Genomic DNA, 15,772 nt, shown 5'->3' with positions numbered 1-15,772 from the left:
AGTGATCCTATGTTTAGTCCATACAAATACAAATACATGGCATTTATATAGCGCAAAAATTATAAAATATTCTATTGCGCTTTACAATTACATAACACACATTTAACATATATACATACAAAATATGAACAGGATTCTAGAACTTAGATTTAAAGATTTGGACATATATATATATACTATTTTACACCACTTCTGAATATTTTGTATTTTAACAAGATACAACTCATTGTTCATAAAACTGCCTAAATATATGTGTTTTCAGTTTTGATCTAATAGCTGGCTTCAGACTGAATGTTTTTCAGATAGCTAGCAGATCGTTCCACCATTGGGACCAACGACGCCATAGATCTGTCTGCTAGTTTTGTTCGCCGTCTAGGATGTTAAAGTTAGTGTCACTTTGTGAGCGAGTCTGTTTCGTTGTCGAGTAGGTACAAACATTTCCCTCAGATATACTGGAGCTGTACCATTGATGACACGGAAGACTATTACTAAAACTTTGAACATGACTCTAGCCTTAACTGGAAGCCAGTGTAATTCTTTCAGAAGTTCGGTACTTGGTTTTTCATAGGAAACATTCTTGACTACTCTTAGCGGCATGATTTTGGACTCGCTGTAGTTTATTGATTTGGTAGGCTGGAATTTCTGTAATAAACTGTTGCAGAAGTCAATGTGAGAATGAACCAATCCATGCACTAATGATTCAGTTGACTTCTGTGTGAGATGTTTCCGTATAGCCCTAAGGTTTCGTAACTGTACATGAGCATCTGACACTTTTTCTGAATGTGATGGTCAAAGTTGAGTGTATTGGTCATAGTTACACCTAGGTCTCTGACATGATTGACGCATTTTACGTCACACCCACCAACGTTTACACTTGTGATGTCCAATTTCGCTAACTGTTGTCTTGTTCCATACATAATAATTTCAGTTTTAGACTGATTCATTTTCAGTTTGAAGGTTGTCATCCATTTTATGATTTCATTTAGACAACTGTCGAGTTGTTGAAGAACAGTTGTCTCATTTTGAGAATTCCTGCTTGAATTTTTAACGCAATCATGTGGTCGTCCGCGTTATCCATAGAGATCAGCTGGATATTTCTGCACCACTCGGTTAAGAGCGATATATCAGGGTAAAGATCACAGGTCCGGCACAAGAACCCTGCGGGACACCAAACCTTAGTGGCTCCGTGTCAGATGCTGACTGTTTGACTAAAACTTTCATTGTTCTGTTAGTGAGATAAGATTCTATCCATTTCAAGGGAGTGCTATGTATACCAAAGTCATCTTGAAGGATTTGAATCAGTATCGGGATATCGATGGTATCGAAGGCTGCACTCAAGTCGATCATGACCACGATTGTTATTTGATTTTCATCTATGGTTTCCAAAAGATCATTATACATTTTGACCATTGCTGTTTCAACCCCATGATACGTTCTATAGGCACTTTGGTAAGCTGGAGGAGACTGTTAGCTTCAATATGCTTGTTGATTTGATTTAGTGCAGCTTTTTCAAGAATTTTGGAGAGGAATGTTAAATTTGACACTGGGCGATAGTTTTGCAATTCAAGTGGGAGACCTTTCTTCTTCAAAAAAGGGTTTTATCACAGCACTTTTCCATTCATCAGGGAACACACCAGATAGCAGTGATCGATGTACAATTTTCTGTCACAACGGGAACAAGTTGTGAAAAATGCTCCTTTAATTTTCTTAGTTGGTATCACATCAGTTCACAAGTTGTAGATTTTGATGCGTATACAATTTCAAAATATCGTTTTCGGAAAGTGGTTTGAACGCAGTAATGTATTCATAGTCACAGATGGATTTGAGTAGGAAGAATTTACCATTGGGTGTTTCAGTTGATATGTTGTCAAGATCATTTCTCAACTTGATTATTTTATCAGCAAAGTATCGTAGAAAGTCATTTGCCAAAGATACTGCACTTGTGTGTAATGGAAGCGGATTGTCTTCCGACCTTCCCAGTAAATCGGATGTTACGGCATACAGCTTTTTGATGTTTCCTTCTGCTTCTCCAATCTTGTTCTGGTAATACTCATCCTTAGCCCTAGAAAGCTCAGCGCTATATACATTTCTTACACCACAATACACTTTCTTTGAAAGGTCAGATTTGTCATTCATAAAGATTTTTTCTATTGATCGTTTGTATTGTTTCAGCTGTTTTAGGTATCCAGAGTACCAAGGAACTGTCGGTCTACAGAGAATAGTTCTTTCCTTTAGAGGGGCATGTTTCTGAACAATGTCGGACGTGATTCTAGTGAACATGTGGAATAAAAGAGAGAATGACACGCGATCGGTATGATAAAATCAGTAAGTACTTCCACGCAGCTGACACATCATGCAATCCTGCACGCGAACAACCAGGCCATGACAAACTTTCACATGTTCGACCGATTCTTGAAGCCGTGCGTGTAAATTTGATGGCCAATTATAAATCGCACCGTGAAACGACAGTTGATGAGGCTATGATTGGATATACCGGTCGCTTAGGATTCAAACAATATGTGCCAATGAAGCCGACTAAACGTGGGATCAAAGTGTGGGCAAGGGCGGACCCTCACAATGGATATGTGAATGACATTCAAGTGTATTTAGGTAAGGAGAACCGTGACGGAGACAAGGGTTTAGGGGAACGAGTTGTGATGTATTTAGTAACACCAATTTTGAATCGCGGACATCATGTGTATTGTGACAATTATTTCACTACGGTAGGACTATTCGAGGAATTACAACAGCAAGGAACTTACGCATGTGGAACATTTAGAATCAACAGACGAGGAATTCCAGACGAAATAAAACAGCAGAAGCTGAAGGAACAAGGGACATCTATCACGATGCAGAAAGGAAACATGGTTGCGACAGCTTGGAGGGACAAGAAGACCGTATTCATTTTATCTACGAACTTCGATCCAACAACACTGAGGACAACAGTTCAACGAAGGCAGAAAGACGGAAGTCAGAAAGATGTTTCTTGCCCGGAGTCCGTACGAAATTACACAAAGTACATGAACGGTGTTGACCATGCGGATCAGCTATGGGCAATGTACAGTCTAGCGCGCAAGTCAGCCAAGTGGTGGAAATATCTTTTCTGGTTTTTAGTTGATCTTGCCATAGTTGGAGCCTATATTCTGATGAAGGAATCACCAAATCACCAACAGAAGACAAGAACAGGAAAACCTAAGCCACTGACACAACTGGATTTTCGAAAGAAACTCGCGAAGCAGCTAATTGGGGACTTTATGCAGAAAAGGAAACGCGACGTGCTCAAGGAAAATATTCAGCTACAAGGCAGGATATGCTGGCCGGCTAATTTGGGAAAAAGGCGAACCTGTAAGATGTGTTCAAAAAATGGAAAGCGACGCGAAACACAGTATGGTTGTGAAGGATGCGGAGTGAATCTTTGTGTTGAGTGCTATAAGCCGTACCACGTTGAAAAATTTCCAGAGCGATTTGGGAAATAGTGCTCAAAATCAGTGTGTAAAGAAATTAAATCTCTGAACATCAAGAGGGCTTGTAATTCATTAACAAAATATTAAATAAAATAAATATAAATATAACAAGAGCTGTCCGTAAGACAGCCAAGCTCGACTATTCGAAATATTGTCACAGAAGCAGGAAATTATTACCCAAAATGTTAAATATCAAAAGAGTTTTAAGTTCGAAAGGGGACATAATTTGACCAAAATACATATCAGAGTTATGGGACTTGATGTTATCAACTAGTTTTATAACCCCGAAGAAACATGTTAAGTTTCAATTCAATATCTGCATTAGTTCTGGGGATAGTAACTTGCATGTTAAACTTTAACCAGAATTTTCTAAGTCCAAAAGGGGGCATAATTTGCTCAAAATACATGTTAAGAGTTATGGAACTTGACCCAGTGAGGTTTGTAATTGACCTTGAAAAAGAATAAATAAGTTTCAAAGCTATATGCCTTTTGGTAATAGACATTTACGGATTAAGTCTACGTGGACTGTGGACACCTAAGGCGATAGATTTTTCAAGGGGACTGTCTCAACATAGTTTAATTATATTATGCGCGATATGAAAAAGAGTTTATAACGGCAATAGGGTTTGAGTTATTATATCATCACTATGCGGTAGGTGATATAAATTTTGGATGTGCCTGTTTTTAGCTCGACTTTTCGAAGAAAAAGTAGAGCAAATTGCACTCGCTCCGGCGTCGGCGTCGGCGTCTCCGTTGGGTTAAATTTTTTTGATAAAGCCAAATTTTCTCTGTTACTGTCAAAGCTATTGACTTGAAACTTAAAATACTATTTACTATCAAAGTCTACAAAAGGGAAAGAACAATCCCCATAACCCCTGATTGAATTTTTACAGATTTATGCCCTTTTTAATTTAGCATTTTTGGTTAAAGTTTTCGATAAAAGCAAATATCTCTGTTACTATCGAAGCTATTGACTTGACACTTAAAATAGTTATTTACCATCAAAGGCTTCACCAGGAGAAACTATCCGCATAACTCTGATTTAATTTTGATAGAATTATGCCCCTTTTTAACTTAGAATTATTGGTTAAAGTTTGTGATAAAGTCAAATATCTCTGTTACTATCAAAGCTATTGACTTTAAACTTAAAATAGTTATTTACTATCGAAGTCTACAGAAGGAAGAACAAACCCCATAACTCTGATTTGAATTTTTACAAAATTATGCCCCTTTTTAATTAAGAATTTTCTGTTAAATTTTATTATAAAGTCAAATATCTCTGTTACTATCAAAGCTATTGACTTGAAACTTAAAATAGTTATTTACTATCGAAATCTACACCAAGAAAAGCAATCCCCATAACTCTGTTTGGATTTTGACAGAATTATGCCCCTTTTTAATTAAATGTACTAAATTGAACAAATATATATGTCATTACAGAAAAACTGTAGAACATTCAATCGCAGAATTGAAGTGTTACAAGAGCGTAAGCTCTGTATGGAGGCACTCACGACAACGACTTTCAAGAACTGTACATGTCTGTGCATTCCTTGTGTGTAGAAGAAAACATGTCGGATTGATTGTATAAACTGATAACTGTCAACAAGAAATGAATTTCATTTCATTCATGTTTATGCCATAATACAGTATAAATGGGAAGATTTTTTATTTTGATTATTTTCCTATCTTCCTTCATTTATCTAGTAAAAAGCTGTCCATCTCTTCGTCCATCCACTACTGACAAATTAAAACAATAAAGTTATACAAATACAAAGTCTTTATCGCTAATACAGAAATAACAAATGCTCCGCCAAACGGGGCAAAATACGCCCGAAGGATTATATCAGGGATGGGAGCAAAATTTAAAGAACTTTACTGTTGAAGCCCAAACGAAAAGGACAACAATGGGAAGAAATTCCCCGAAAAACTCTAAGTCCACTTAAACCATTACCAGGTACAGATATGTCAAAATACACTTTAACTTTGCAGGTACCATCCTTGTTGTACCACAGAAAAGTGGTATCGGTTTTTTTCCCTACGGCCAGTAATAAAACTGTTACAAAATAACCTATTTATAGTAACATAAAAGGGAAGTAATTCAATAAAAAATATTGTAAGTTAACAAAAAATGGATATGCCAAATAAAACCAAGAGCACCGCAATGCAAAGCAACATAAACACAAAACAAAGTCATGTGTCCTTTGACCCCTAAGTGTGACCTTGACCTTGAAGCGAGCCATGCGCTCTGCACGTCGTCTCAATGTGGTAAACATTTGTGCCAAGTTTCTTTAAAATCCTTCAAGCAGTTCAACAGTTACACATCGCACTCGAAACAAAGTTATATGACCTTTGACCCCTTAGTGTGACCTTGACCTTGTATCTAGCCATCCAAAACATGCGCTCTGCACGTCGACTCGATGTAGTGGACATTTGTGCAATGTTTCTTTAAAATCCCTCATACAGATCAAGAGTTACAGAGCGGACACGAAACAAAGTCATATGCCCTTGACCCCTAAGAGTGACATTTACCTTAAAGCAAGCCACCTGATGCAGGCGCTCTGCATGTCCTCTTGATGTGGATAACATTTGTTTCAAGTTTGTTTAAAATCCTTCAAGGAGCGGAGTCGACACGAAATTGTTAACGGACAGACGGACAGACAGACAAACAGACAGACAGACAGACAGCCAAATGAACACCTGTGGTATCCCAAAATACGTCCCTTCGGGCGTATGATAACAACAAAGGAATGGAGACGCAAGATATTACGTTTTCTACAGTTTTCACAATGTTTTACCTGCTAACCTACATTTTGATCCCAACTGACCCAGTTTAGATTTTTTCATGTTGGACGACGACGACGATGGAATACGGATACATTGCGATCAGACTAGCTCATCTTTTCAACTTTGTCGCAGATGCGCAACTTATAATATTGAAGAACATTTCAGGAAAGTGTTATGACGCTAGATCAAATACTTTTTGCGATATGTATAACAAAATATTTCTCTGGCGAACAGATGGACGGACAGACAAATCCAAATATTATCCTGTGCAGTGACATATTAAGCCAGACCTTACCATCATTATAGGAATGTTTTCCTACCAAACATAAATTACAATTATCATGTTGAGACGGTCCCCTTGAAAAATCGATCATCTTAGGTGTTCACAGTCCACGTAGACTTAATCCGTAAATGTCTAATAGCTGTCTGTACTTGCACGCAAAACTTTAACCAGGATTTTCTAAGTCCAAAAGGGGGCATAATTTGGCCAAAATACATGTCAGAGTTATGGGGCTTGACCCAGTGAGGTAGGTAATTGATCTAGAAAAAGAAAAAATAAGTTTCAAATCTATATGCCTTTTAGTAATAGCTGTATGTACTTGCACGCAAAACTTTAACCAGAATTTTCTAAGTCCAAAAGGGGGCATAATTTGGCCAAAATGAAGGTCAGAGTTATGGGACTTGGTGCTATCAACTAGTTTTATAACCCCGAAGACACATGTGAAGTTTCAATTCAATATCTGCATTAGTTTTGGAGATAGTAACTTGCATGTAAAACTTAAACCAGAATTTTCTAAGTCCAAAAGGGGGCATAATTTGCTCAAAATACATGTCAGAGTTATGGAACTTGACCCAGTGAGGTTTGTAATTGACCTTGAAAAAGAATAAATAAGTTTCAAAGCTATATGCCTTTTGGTAATAGCTGTATGTACTTGCACGCAAAACTTTAACCAGGATTTTCTAAGTCCAAAAGGGGGCATAATTTGGCCAAAATACATGTCAGAGTTATGGGGCTTGACCCAGTGAGGTAGGTAATTGAGCTAGAAAAAGAAAAAATAAGTTTCAAATCTATATGCCTTTTAGTAATAGCTGTATGTACTTGTACGCAAAACTTTAACCAGAATTTTCTAAGTCCAAAAGGGGGCATACACTGCGAAAAAAGAGTTAATATACGGGAGTGTACGGGATCCCGTATATTACCCATATACGGGAAGAAATACGGGAAAACTAAAATACGGGCGTGTACGGGGCTTGTATATTTAAAAGTCCGTATACTAATAAAATACGGATTTCCGTATACTATGAAATACGGAATTCTTAGTATAACGATACCCGTATATTATTGAAATACGGGAAATTCTAAAAAGGGTTATTCTGATCGTATACAACACCGTATATTCCCGTATATGTCTGTGTACGGGAATACATAAATCCGTATATTACGAAAATACGGGACGCATATTTCCCGTTATATGTTTTCATATACAACACCCGTATATTTCCCGTTATTCTGGATATACGGGATATGTATAGGTTGTATATTTCGAAAATACAGGGATTAAATTTCCCGTATATTCTTCGTATACAACTCCGTATATTTCCCGTATATGCCGGAAATACGGGATTTAAATAATTTGTATATTTCGAAAATACGGCACGTATATGTCCCGTATATGCTGGTGTACAACTCCGTATATTTCCCGTATATGCCAGAAATACGGGATTTAAATAATTTGTATATTTTAAAAATACGGGACTTATATTTCCCGTATATTTCTTTGATACAACTCCGTATATTTCCCGTATATTCTGGATATACGGGGTATGTATAGTTTGTATATTTTGAAAAACAGGGATTAAATTTCCCGTATATTCTTCGTATACAACTCCGTATATTTCCCGTATATGCGGAAATACGGGATTTAAATAATTTGTATATTCGAAAATACGGGACGTATATGTCCGTATATGCTTGGTATACAACTCCGTATATTTCCCGTATATGCCGAAATACGGGTTTAAATAACTTATATATTTCAAAAATACGGGATGCAATCAATATGTGTAGTGAAAATTATATTTCTCCGGCCATTTCAAAGGTCAAACGTTTCGCATGTTTTCGAACTTGTACGTGTATGTAGAATGAATGCCAATATTGAAAGAAAGAAATGTTTAATACTAATATGACATGAACTGAAAAAAGCATTCACGGACCAAAACAGGTATAAATTTAAATCAAACATGAATGAATCCATCATTTCATCTAGCGCGTTCCCGATTTATTTTAACATTTAATCTAAATAGCCGATTGAGAAAAGAAAGGATTAATCAATTCATCCCTATATATTTGTAGTGATAAATACATCCTGTTGATCATCGCCATTGTAAAAATCTAATTCAGCATAAATTAACTGTTTTTCTGCACATTTCCAACGCTTGTGGCATACAATGCAAATATTTATAGAAAAAAAAGAGGAACTAATCCATTTATATTTTGTACTGAAAAGTATATAAGACATGTATTGATACTTTACTTATGAAATCAATTCTAATATTTTTACAGACGAAAAATAATCGATATAATGTGTCTGCGTCCAAAGATTCGAACAAACGCCTTTCATATGAAATATTTTACTTTTTCTGTGCGCACGTGTTAGCTACCACGTGCGTATGTGGTAATTCACACGTGTGCGGGTGATAACTATCACGTGCGCAAGTGACAGCACGTTATACTACCATGTGCCCATGTGATAACTTACACGTGCGCACGTGCAAGCTGATCAATGAAAAAGCGTGAAAGATCTGCAATTTTTCTAAATGGATGTCTTTCATAAGGAAGTGTTATTTATATTTAGCTGTAATTTACGAAGTAAGTGTTTCTTGTTTTATGAAAAAAAGGCTGATATCTCGATTAGTTTCGTTGGTAATATTTCACGTTCGCACGTGTCAGCTAACAACTGCGAACGTGATAGCTATCACATGCGAACGTGTTAGCTAAGATAGTTATTACGTGCGCACGTGTTAATCAACACATTCGTACGTGGTATCTAACATGTGCGAATGTGGTGCTAACACGTGTGCACGTGATAAATAAAATGTTTCCTATGTCCCCTCTATTCCACTGTAGTATACACTGTGGCAGACTATTTTATTTCTCGTGGATGTAGGGTCCTTTAGTATTGACCTAGCACATGTGAATATTTCGTATATTTCCATAAATTCATTTTCAATGTCCAAACATAAATAGCGATACAAATATTACATATATAATTCTTAGTTGATATTATACTATCGCATGTGCAGGTAGCTGGGCGGCAAAGCGTTTAGCTGCCAATATCAGGGTAGTGGGTTCGAGTTTTGGCCATACCTTTTCCCCTAAATTTATTTGCAAACTTTCCACTTATTTGTCAAACACACCGTGATATTTATGGTCCATTTATTAAAAGTTATCATATTCACCCGTTGTAAAAAAGTCAATTATTTAAAATATTCTAGACAAAAAGAAAGACACATTACCAGTCACAAGCGTAGTAAAAAATAAATACTTTAAGAGAAAAAATAAAATTTATAACGATAAAACAGGTAGCGATAACATCACATTACTTTACTTTAAAGCAATGATAACCGTGGTAACGTGGATGGCATGACACTGATTGACTGTATAAAATACAAATATTGCTTAAAATTAACGAAAACGCTCGAAAAATATAATTGCAAAGATTAATGAGTGTCTTTCATTAAATCAAATGATATAAGCATTTACACTGATTTACCCATCTCCACGAAAATAAACTGTACATATAATTTCTGCCGAACAGTTTTACTGCAACATTAATTGATAATAATTGTATGCATATTAACTAAATCAGATAGATAGCCCATGACCCTAAGCCTGGTACCCAGTCTGCCATTTCTAACATTTTTCTACCTGCAAATTGACAATATCAGAAACTCGATGAATGCCAATTAACACAAATTAGCGCAAATTAATTGGGATCTTTAATGCATACAGATATTAGGTATCCAATCAGTTGAGAACACGCTTCGTCACGCTTCGCGCGTTCATATATCCCGAAGCCATAACATCTGGCTCAAGTGACCGCACGCGATAATATCTATTGCATATTTCAGAGGGAAAGGAAGTCACGAGTAAGTACTTATTTGATTTATATGTTTTAATTTTTTATAAACTGATTTTTTTTTTGTGACAAACCAGACCATGAATTATATTTCAATTAATCGGAAACACGGGTTGCTTTTTATTGCTTTAACAAATTCAGAAGCGTCAAAAAGGTCAGTTTAATTTTGTAATCATAATATAGAAAAGAAATTCAGAATAGCCGTTAAGTAGTTCATTCATTCATTCATTCATTCGATTGATCATTTCTTCACAACTAATCATTTAACTATTATTTCATTCATTCTTCATCCGATAGTCTACAAGGAGTGTCAGTCACCAAATGTTGATGTTGCAAGTGTTTGAAATAAAAAAATATCGTGCAAAATCATTTGATGAATACCATTGGGGTTAACGAGATTAAAGTTGAAAGGACAAAAACAACTCCAGATAGAAGTTTTATTTCGTAGAAGCTAGGTAGCCGAGGCTAGCTTTAAGAATGAATAAGGCGGCACGCACGTTCATTCATTGGATTTAAACTGGAATCTCGGAAAAGCATTAATAAAGTTAATAATTACAATCTTTTATTTTTAGAAAATGGGTACCGGTAATCTGACAAAATAACGCTTTTTTCTAGATGGCACTTTTGCAAAAAATTACATCTCTTGCCTCTGTCTAGAGAGAAAATGTTTTTCTCTGCGAAAATATCAGTGTCAGTATGAAGAAATTAATACTATTACAGATTATTTTATCTCTACAGACTTTGTAAGTCTATGTAAGCGGTTGTCATGCGTATTTTTTTTTTCAAAGTATTATATAAAAAAGGTTGGTAATAATAACAATTTATATTATGTAGAATTTGATCATTAATCTGAAAGTTATAAGAATTTTATAGTGACCTAAAATACATACATACTATAGATCTTTTGCATTACCAATTTTTAGTAACATCTTTAAAACCGATAAAGCGGGAGAACAAATAATCCAATTTGTCGGTTTCCGTACAAAGTGTTGTTGTTGTAACACGGGGGTGGGGGTGGGGTGAATCGATAACTAATAGCTTTGGTCATTATATTATTTTTATCTGATGCATTTACAGGCAAACGGTTTACTAACGATGTACTTGAATGAAGTTTAAATTAATATTAAAGTGAAATGCGGAACAAGTCGAATATGTATATAATAATTTATTTATTGTCAAAATAAAAGTAATATTTAGTAATATGAATATGGTATCTAACATATTTAAAATCGTTACATATTATACATCTAAAACAAACATTTACTTTCAGGACCATACATGTACAAACAATAAGTAATTGCTCAGCTTAGTCTGTTATTTTAGATCGATTTTCAACGGACCATTTGACATTTTAACAAATTAAAGTTGACGATATTTCCGATTGACTGGTATTTTTCAGTTCTCTGTTTTTACGCCATTTTACAGCTGTAAATCTTCAAATATGACCACAAACGTCTTTTTTTTAGCAGGGCGCAAAATGATGTACTTAATAGGTTAACCATAAAACCATAAAATTTAAAGTAACTATCACTTGTAGTAAGTGGGTTAACATATATTTATGACCCAGCTTGAAACAACACTGACCGGATATTTCTTATCCCAGGCAATATTGTAATACACAATGAAATTAAAGGGTGATTAAACATTTGACACAATTAAATTATCTTATTTAGTGTAACTGTATGCAATCTTGGGTTAAAATAAATTTAAGAAATAACGCAATGTTTAAACGAATACTAAAAAAGGCACTGGCCTCCAGATCGTCCGACAAGAACAGAAATAAAATATATAATTGAGCCGTGCCATGAGAAACCAACATAGTCTTAGTTTTCGACCAGCATGGATCGAGACCAACCTGCGCATCCGCGCAGTCTGCTCAGGATCCATGCATGTTCGCTAACAGTTTTTCTAATTCCAATAGGCTTTGAAAGCTAACAGCATGGCTCCTGACCAGACTGCATGGATGCGCAGGCTGGTCTCGATCCTGCTGGTCGCAAACCCACTATGTTGTTTTCTCATTGGCACGGCATTATATTTTTTTTAGATATATGGATATTAATGGTGTATACTTATGCTGCGTATACTGACAGACTATAATGTTGCGGAAACACATGAGAATTAGATGTTTTAACTAATTTTTACGATAAAAATTGTATATTTAACGCGCATTAAACACTAAACCCTCCCTTGCGTTATAATTGGTAACGACAGTGGAAAACTTCTTTATTGCCGCTGCGGTCAGGGTTCGTTTCCCGGCGCGACCACATGTCATTTTATTCATCATAATTTTCACATCAATTAATAGATATAATTATCAGTATCCATGAATTGCAAGAGTCGATTTTTTATAACTTTTAATGCGTGCATTTTTTTTATTCCAGGTTGACACAAGAGTTGTTTACTGGAATCAGAAAATGGGACGACTATTTATTTTCACGATAGAGAATATACTTATGTGTGAAGTTTCTACTATTTGATAACAGATGCGACAGACAGCCGGATGAGCCATTCGTTCTCAGTGACATTCGTAAAACAACAGATAAAGCTTATACTTATTGAGATCAGGAAACTGAATATTTCCATGTGGTTCATCATTTGTAACCTGCTTACATATCGTGTTCCAGTACAGAACCAACATGCGTCTTTTTAAAGTACATCTTCGGACATTAGGAGGGGTGTTCAGGGCCCACACTGGGCTGAAAAAAGTTGGAGCCACCTTTTTTCTCGGGAACGGTAGGGAGGGTGCTGGAGAGGTTTCCCTTCCCGCGGCGCGTTGAAAATTTTTGTTACTTCCCATAAGCAAATGGTGATATTCTAGCTATATAGGGGGACTTTTGAATGAAAGTGGGTATACCTCTAAAGCAAGTTTTGTATTTTAAAATGTTGTTGGATGTTTGAAGCAACCTGTCTGAAATATTTTTCCATTACAGCTTCTTTTTGTTGTGGGCCTACTATGAAAATGCATGGCCCGGGGGCTGTGTTGTTGGTGCTCTGTGCTTCCGAGAAATCTACCCTGATACAGGATTACATTTCAGATCCATTCCTAACTTTTAAAGACATTCAAAAAACTTGGCAAACACCTTTACTAATTACTTGCTAAGATCACAGACACGGGTCCAGTGTATTTTCTTTATTGATTAATATAAAAAAAAAACCTTTTTTCACACAAATATGCTTTCTATATGTTAGTCAAATGAAAAAAAAAATGATGACAAAAATCCGGTCACAGTGTCGTGTATGATATTGTGACCGGATTTTTTGTCATCATTTTTTTTTTCATTTGACTAACATATAAAAAGTATATTTGTGTGAAAAAAAAGGATTTTTATATTAAACAAAAAATACACTGGACCCGAGCCTGTGACTAAGATACTGTCTGACGGTGGCGACAACGTTAAAAAGTTCATCAAACCATTCATTATTTTGCCGATTTATTTATTAATTATTTGATCCATGGAAATTAAAGGCATCAATCATTTAATCTGCCGTAATGACAACAAAACAAAAAGATTATTTTAACCCGATAATCGGTTGCTAATTGATTGCAAATTGCATTTTCTCGCGTGTCAAGATGTTTATTACACATTGTTATATGTAAAGTAAACGCAGACTGGGTAGTATTATCCCGAAATAAGTTAATTTTATAAGGTAAATTATCGGAACCAGTCAACTGTTTTTTTAACATAATTTGAGACCTCATAATTTCTCGGAGGTTACGATTTGGAACGTCTGAAACAAAATGGCGGTCCAAATTACGAACATTTTTTTCATTTTCGCCACTCGCGAGTTTTCTTCGCCACTTTCATCGCAGATTCGCCAAATGGCTCGAGTGGCGAACGACAGCGTGGGCCCTGGGTGTACTGCTCTTTTTAGAAGACGGCAAATCGAAAAGCCTATAGCGCTAATCAGCATTCATTGGAATAACGAAAACATGTACAGACAATAGTAAAAGAAGTGATACTCAACTGATTTGTTGAGTCAACCGCGCAGAATTAAATGTGCAAATTGCTAGTTTTTCAATCAGAAACGAACATATAATATATAAAGAAATGCTTGATGTTATTGATTACTCACATTTTAATTCTGCTTATTTCATTTGGACAAGAAATGAAAATGATTCATAACCGTTTGAAAAACTGATTTAAAAAGTATTTAAGTTGAATAAAATGTTAGTTTAATCTGACATGTCTCCAATTAATAACAATATGATTTTTTTCTCATACCCTGTCTTTGTCTTGCTTTTTTCTAACATACCGTATTCTGCTATAGGTATCACCGACATTCATTTTGTCATCTTTCAGTGTGTGCCCATATACAAAATCAGTTTACACAAAAGAAAAATACGGGATACGTATACTATACATGCATATACGGGAAAAGTCTGGTAAATTTATCTTTTAGAAATACTGGTCCGTGAATTCCCCGAATACGAAAACCAAATTCAGTCTAAATGTGACACAAATATGGAATCTGTATACTCTGCATATCTTGCATAAACGGGGAAAAACCTGGCCCGTATATCAAAAACTACAGGTTCGTATATCCCCGTATATCAGATGAAAATACATTCCGTATATGACACAAGTACGGGGTCCGTATATTGCGTATACCATGCATATACGGGACTAGTCCGTAGCCCGTATAATAAAAAATACAGTTTCGTATTTTCCCCGTATATGACACAAGTACGGGATCCGTATATTGCGTATACCATGCATATACGGGACTAGTCCGTAGCACGTATATCAAAAAGTACAGTTTCGTATATGCCCCGTATATGACAAATGTACGGGATCCGTATACTTAGTATATCATGCGTATACGGAAAAAATCCGAAGCCCGTATTTTAGAAAATACAAGTCCGTATATGCCCCGTATATTAGATGCAATCACAGTCCGTATATGACAAAAATACGGGATCCGTATATTACGTATATCATGCGTATACGGAAAAAATCCGAAGCCCGTATATTAGAAAATACAAGTCCGTATATGCCCCGTATATTAGATGCAATCACAGTCCGTATATGACAAAAATACGGGATCCGTATACTACGTATATTCGGAATATACAGGCTCGTATACGTGTTCCGTATATTCTAAAATACGGAAAGTATACGGGAAAAAAAGTCTCAAGACCCTTCAAATACATGAAAATGAAACGTATGTTATAGCAGGACACGAATAAACACCATTTCTAGGGATTTTTTAGGAAAGTTCGTATATTGCATATATACGGGAAATATACATTTATGTATATTCGGCGTATACGGGATCCCGTATATGCATGACAAATATACGGACTTCCCGTATACTAGATGTTCCGAATACGGGATCGTATATTAGGTCCGTATATTTGTAATATACATCCCGTATACGCCCGTA

The 15,772-nt window shown here is 35.8% G+C and overlaps 2 protein-coding genes across 5 annotated transcripts in view; one reads left to right on the top strand and one right to left on the bottom strand.

Moving 5' to 3' along the window:
* LOC123551435 (osteopetrosis-associated transmembrane protein 1-like) overlaps positions 1-15,772 on the bottom strand; it is a 302,750-nt gene that overhangs the window by 187,577 nt on the left and 99,401 nt on the right. The gene's annotated exons all lie outside the window — the stretch shown is intronic.
* On the top strand, positions 2,121-3,697 carry LOC128556300 (piggyBac transposable element-derived protein 4-like). Its single transcript, XM_053540918.1, has one exon. The coding sequence runs from the start codon at positions 2,298-2,300 to the stop codon at positions 3,474-3,476; it is 1,179 nt and encodes a 392-aa protein (XP_053396893.1). The 5' UTR covers positions 2,121-2,297; the 3' UTR covers positions 3,477-3,697.

Source organism: Mercenaria mercenaria, chromosome 4, assembly GCF_021730395.1.
Source record: "Mercenaria mercenaria strain notata chromosome 4, MADL_Memer_1, whole genome shotgun sequence".
NCBI classification, from domain to species: Eukaryota; Metazoa; Mollusca; class Bivalvia; order Venerida; family Veneridae; genus Mercenaria; species Mercenaria mercenaria.
The sequence above is the reverse complement of the archived record's forward strand: the minus strand, read 5'-3'. Positions and strand labels throughout refer to the sequence as shown.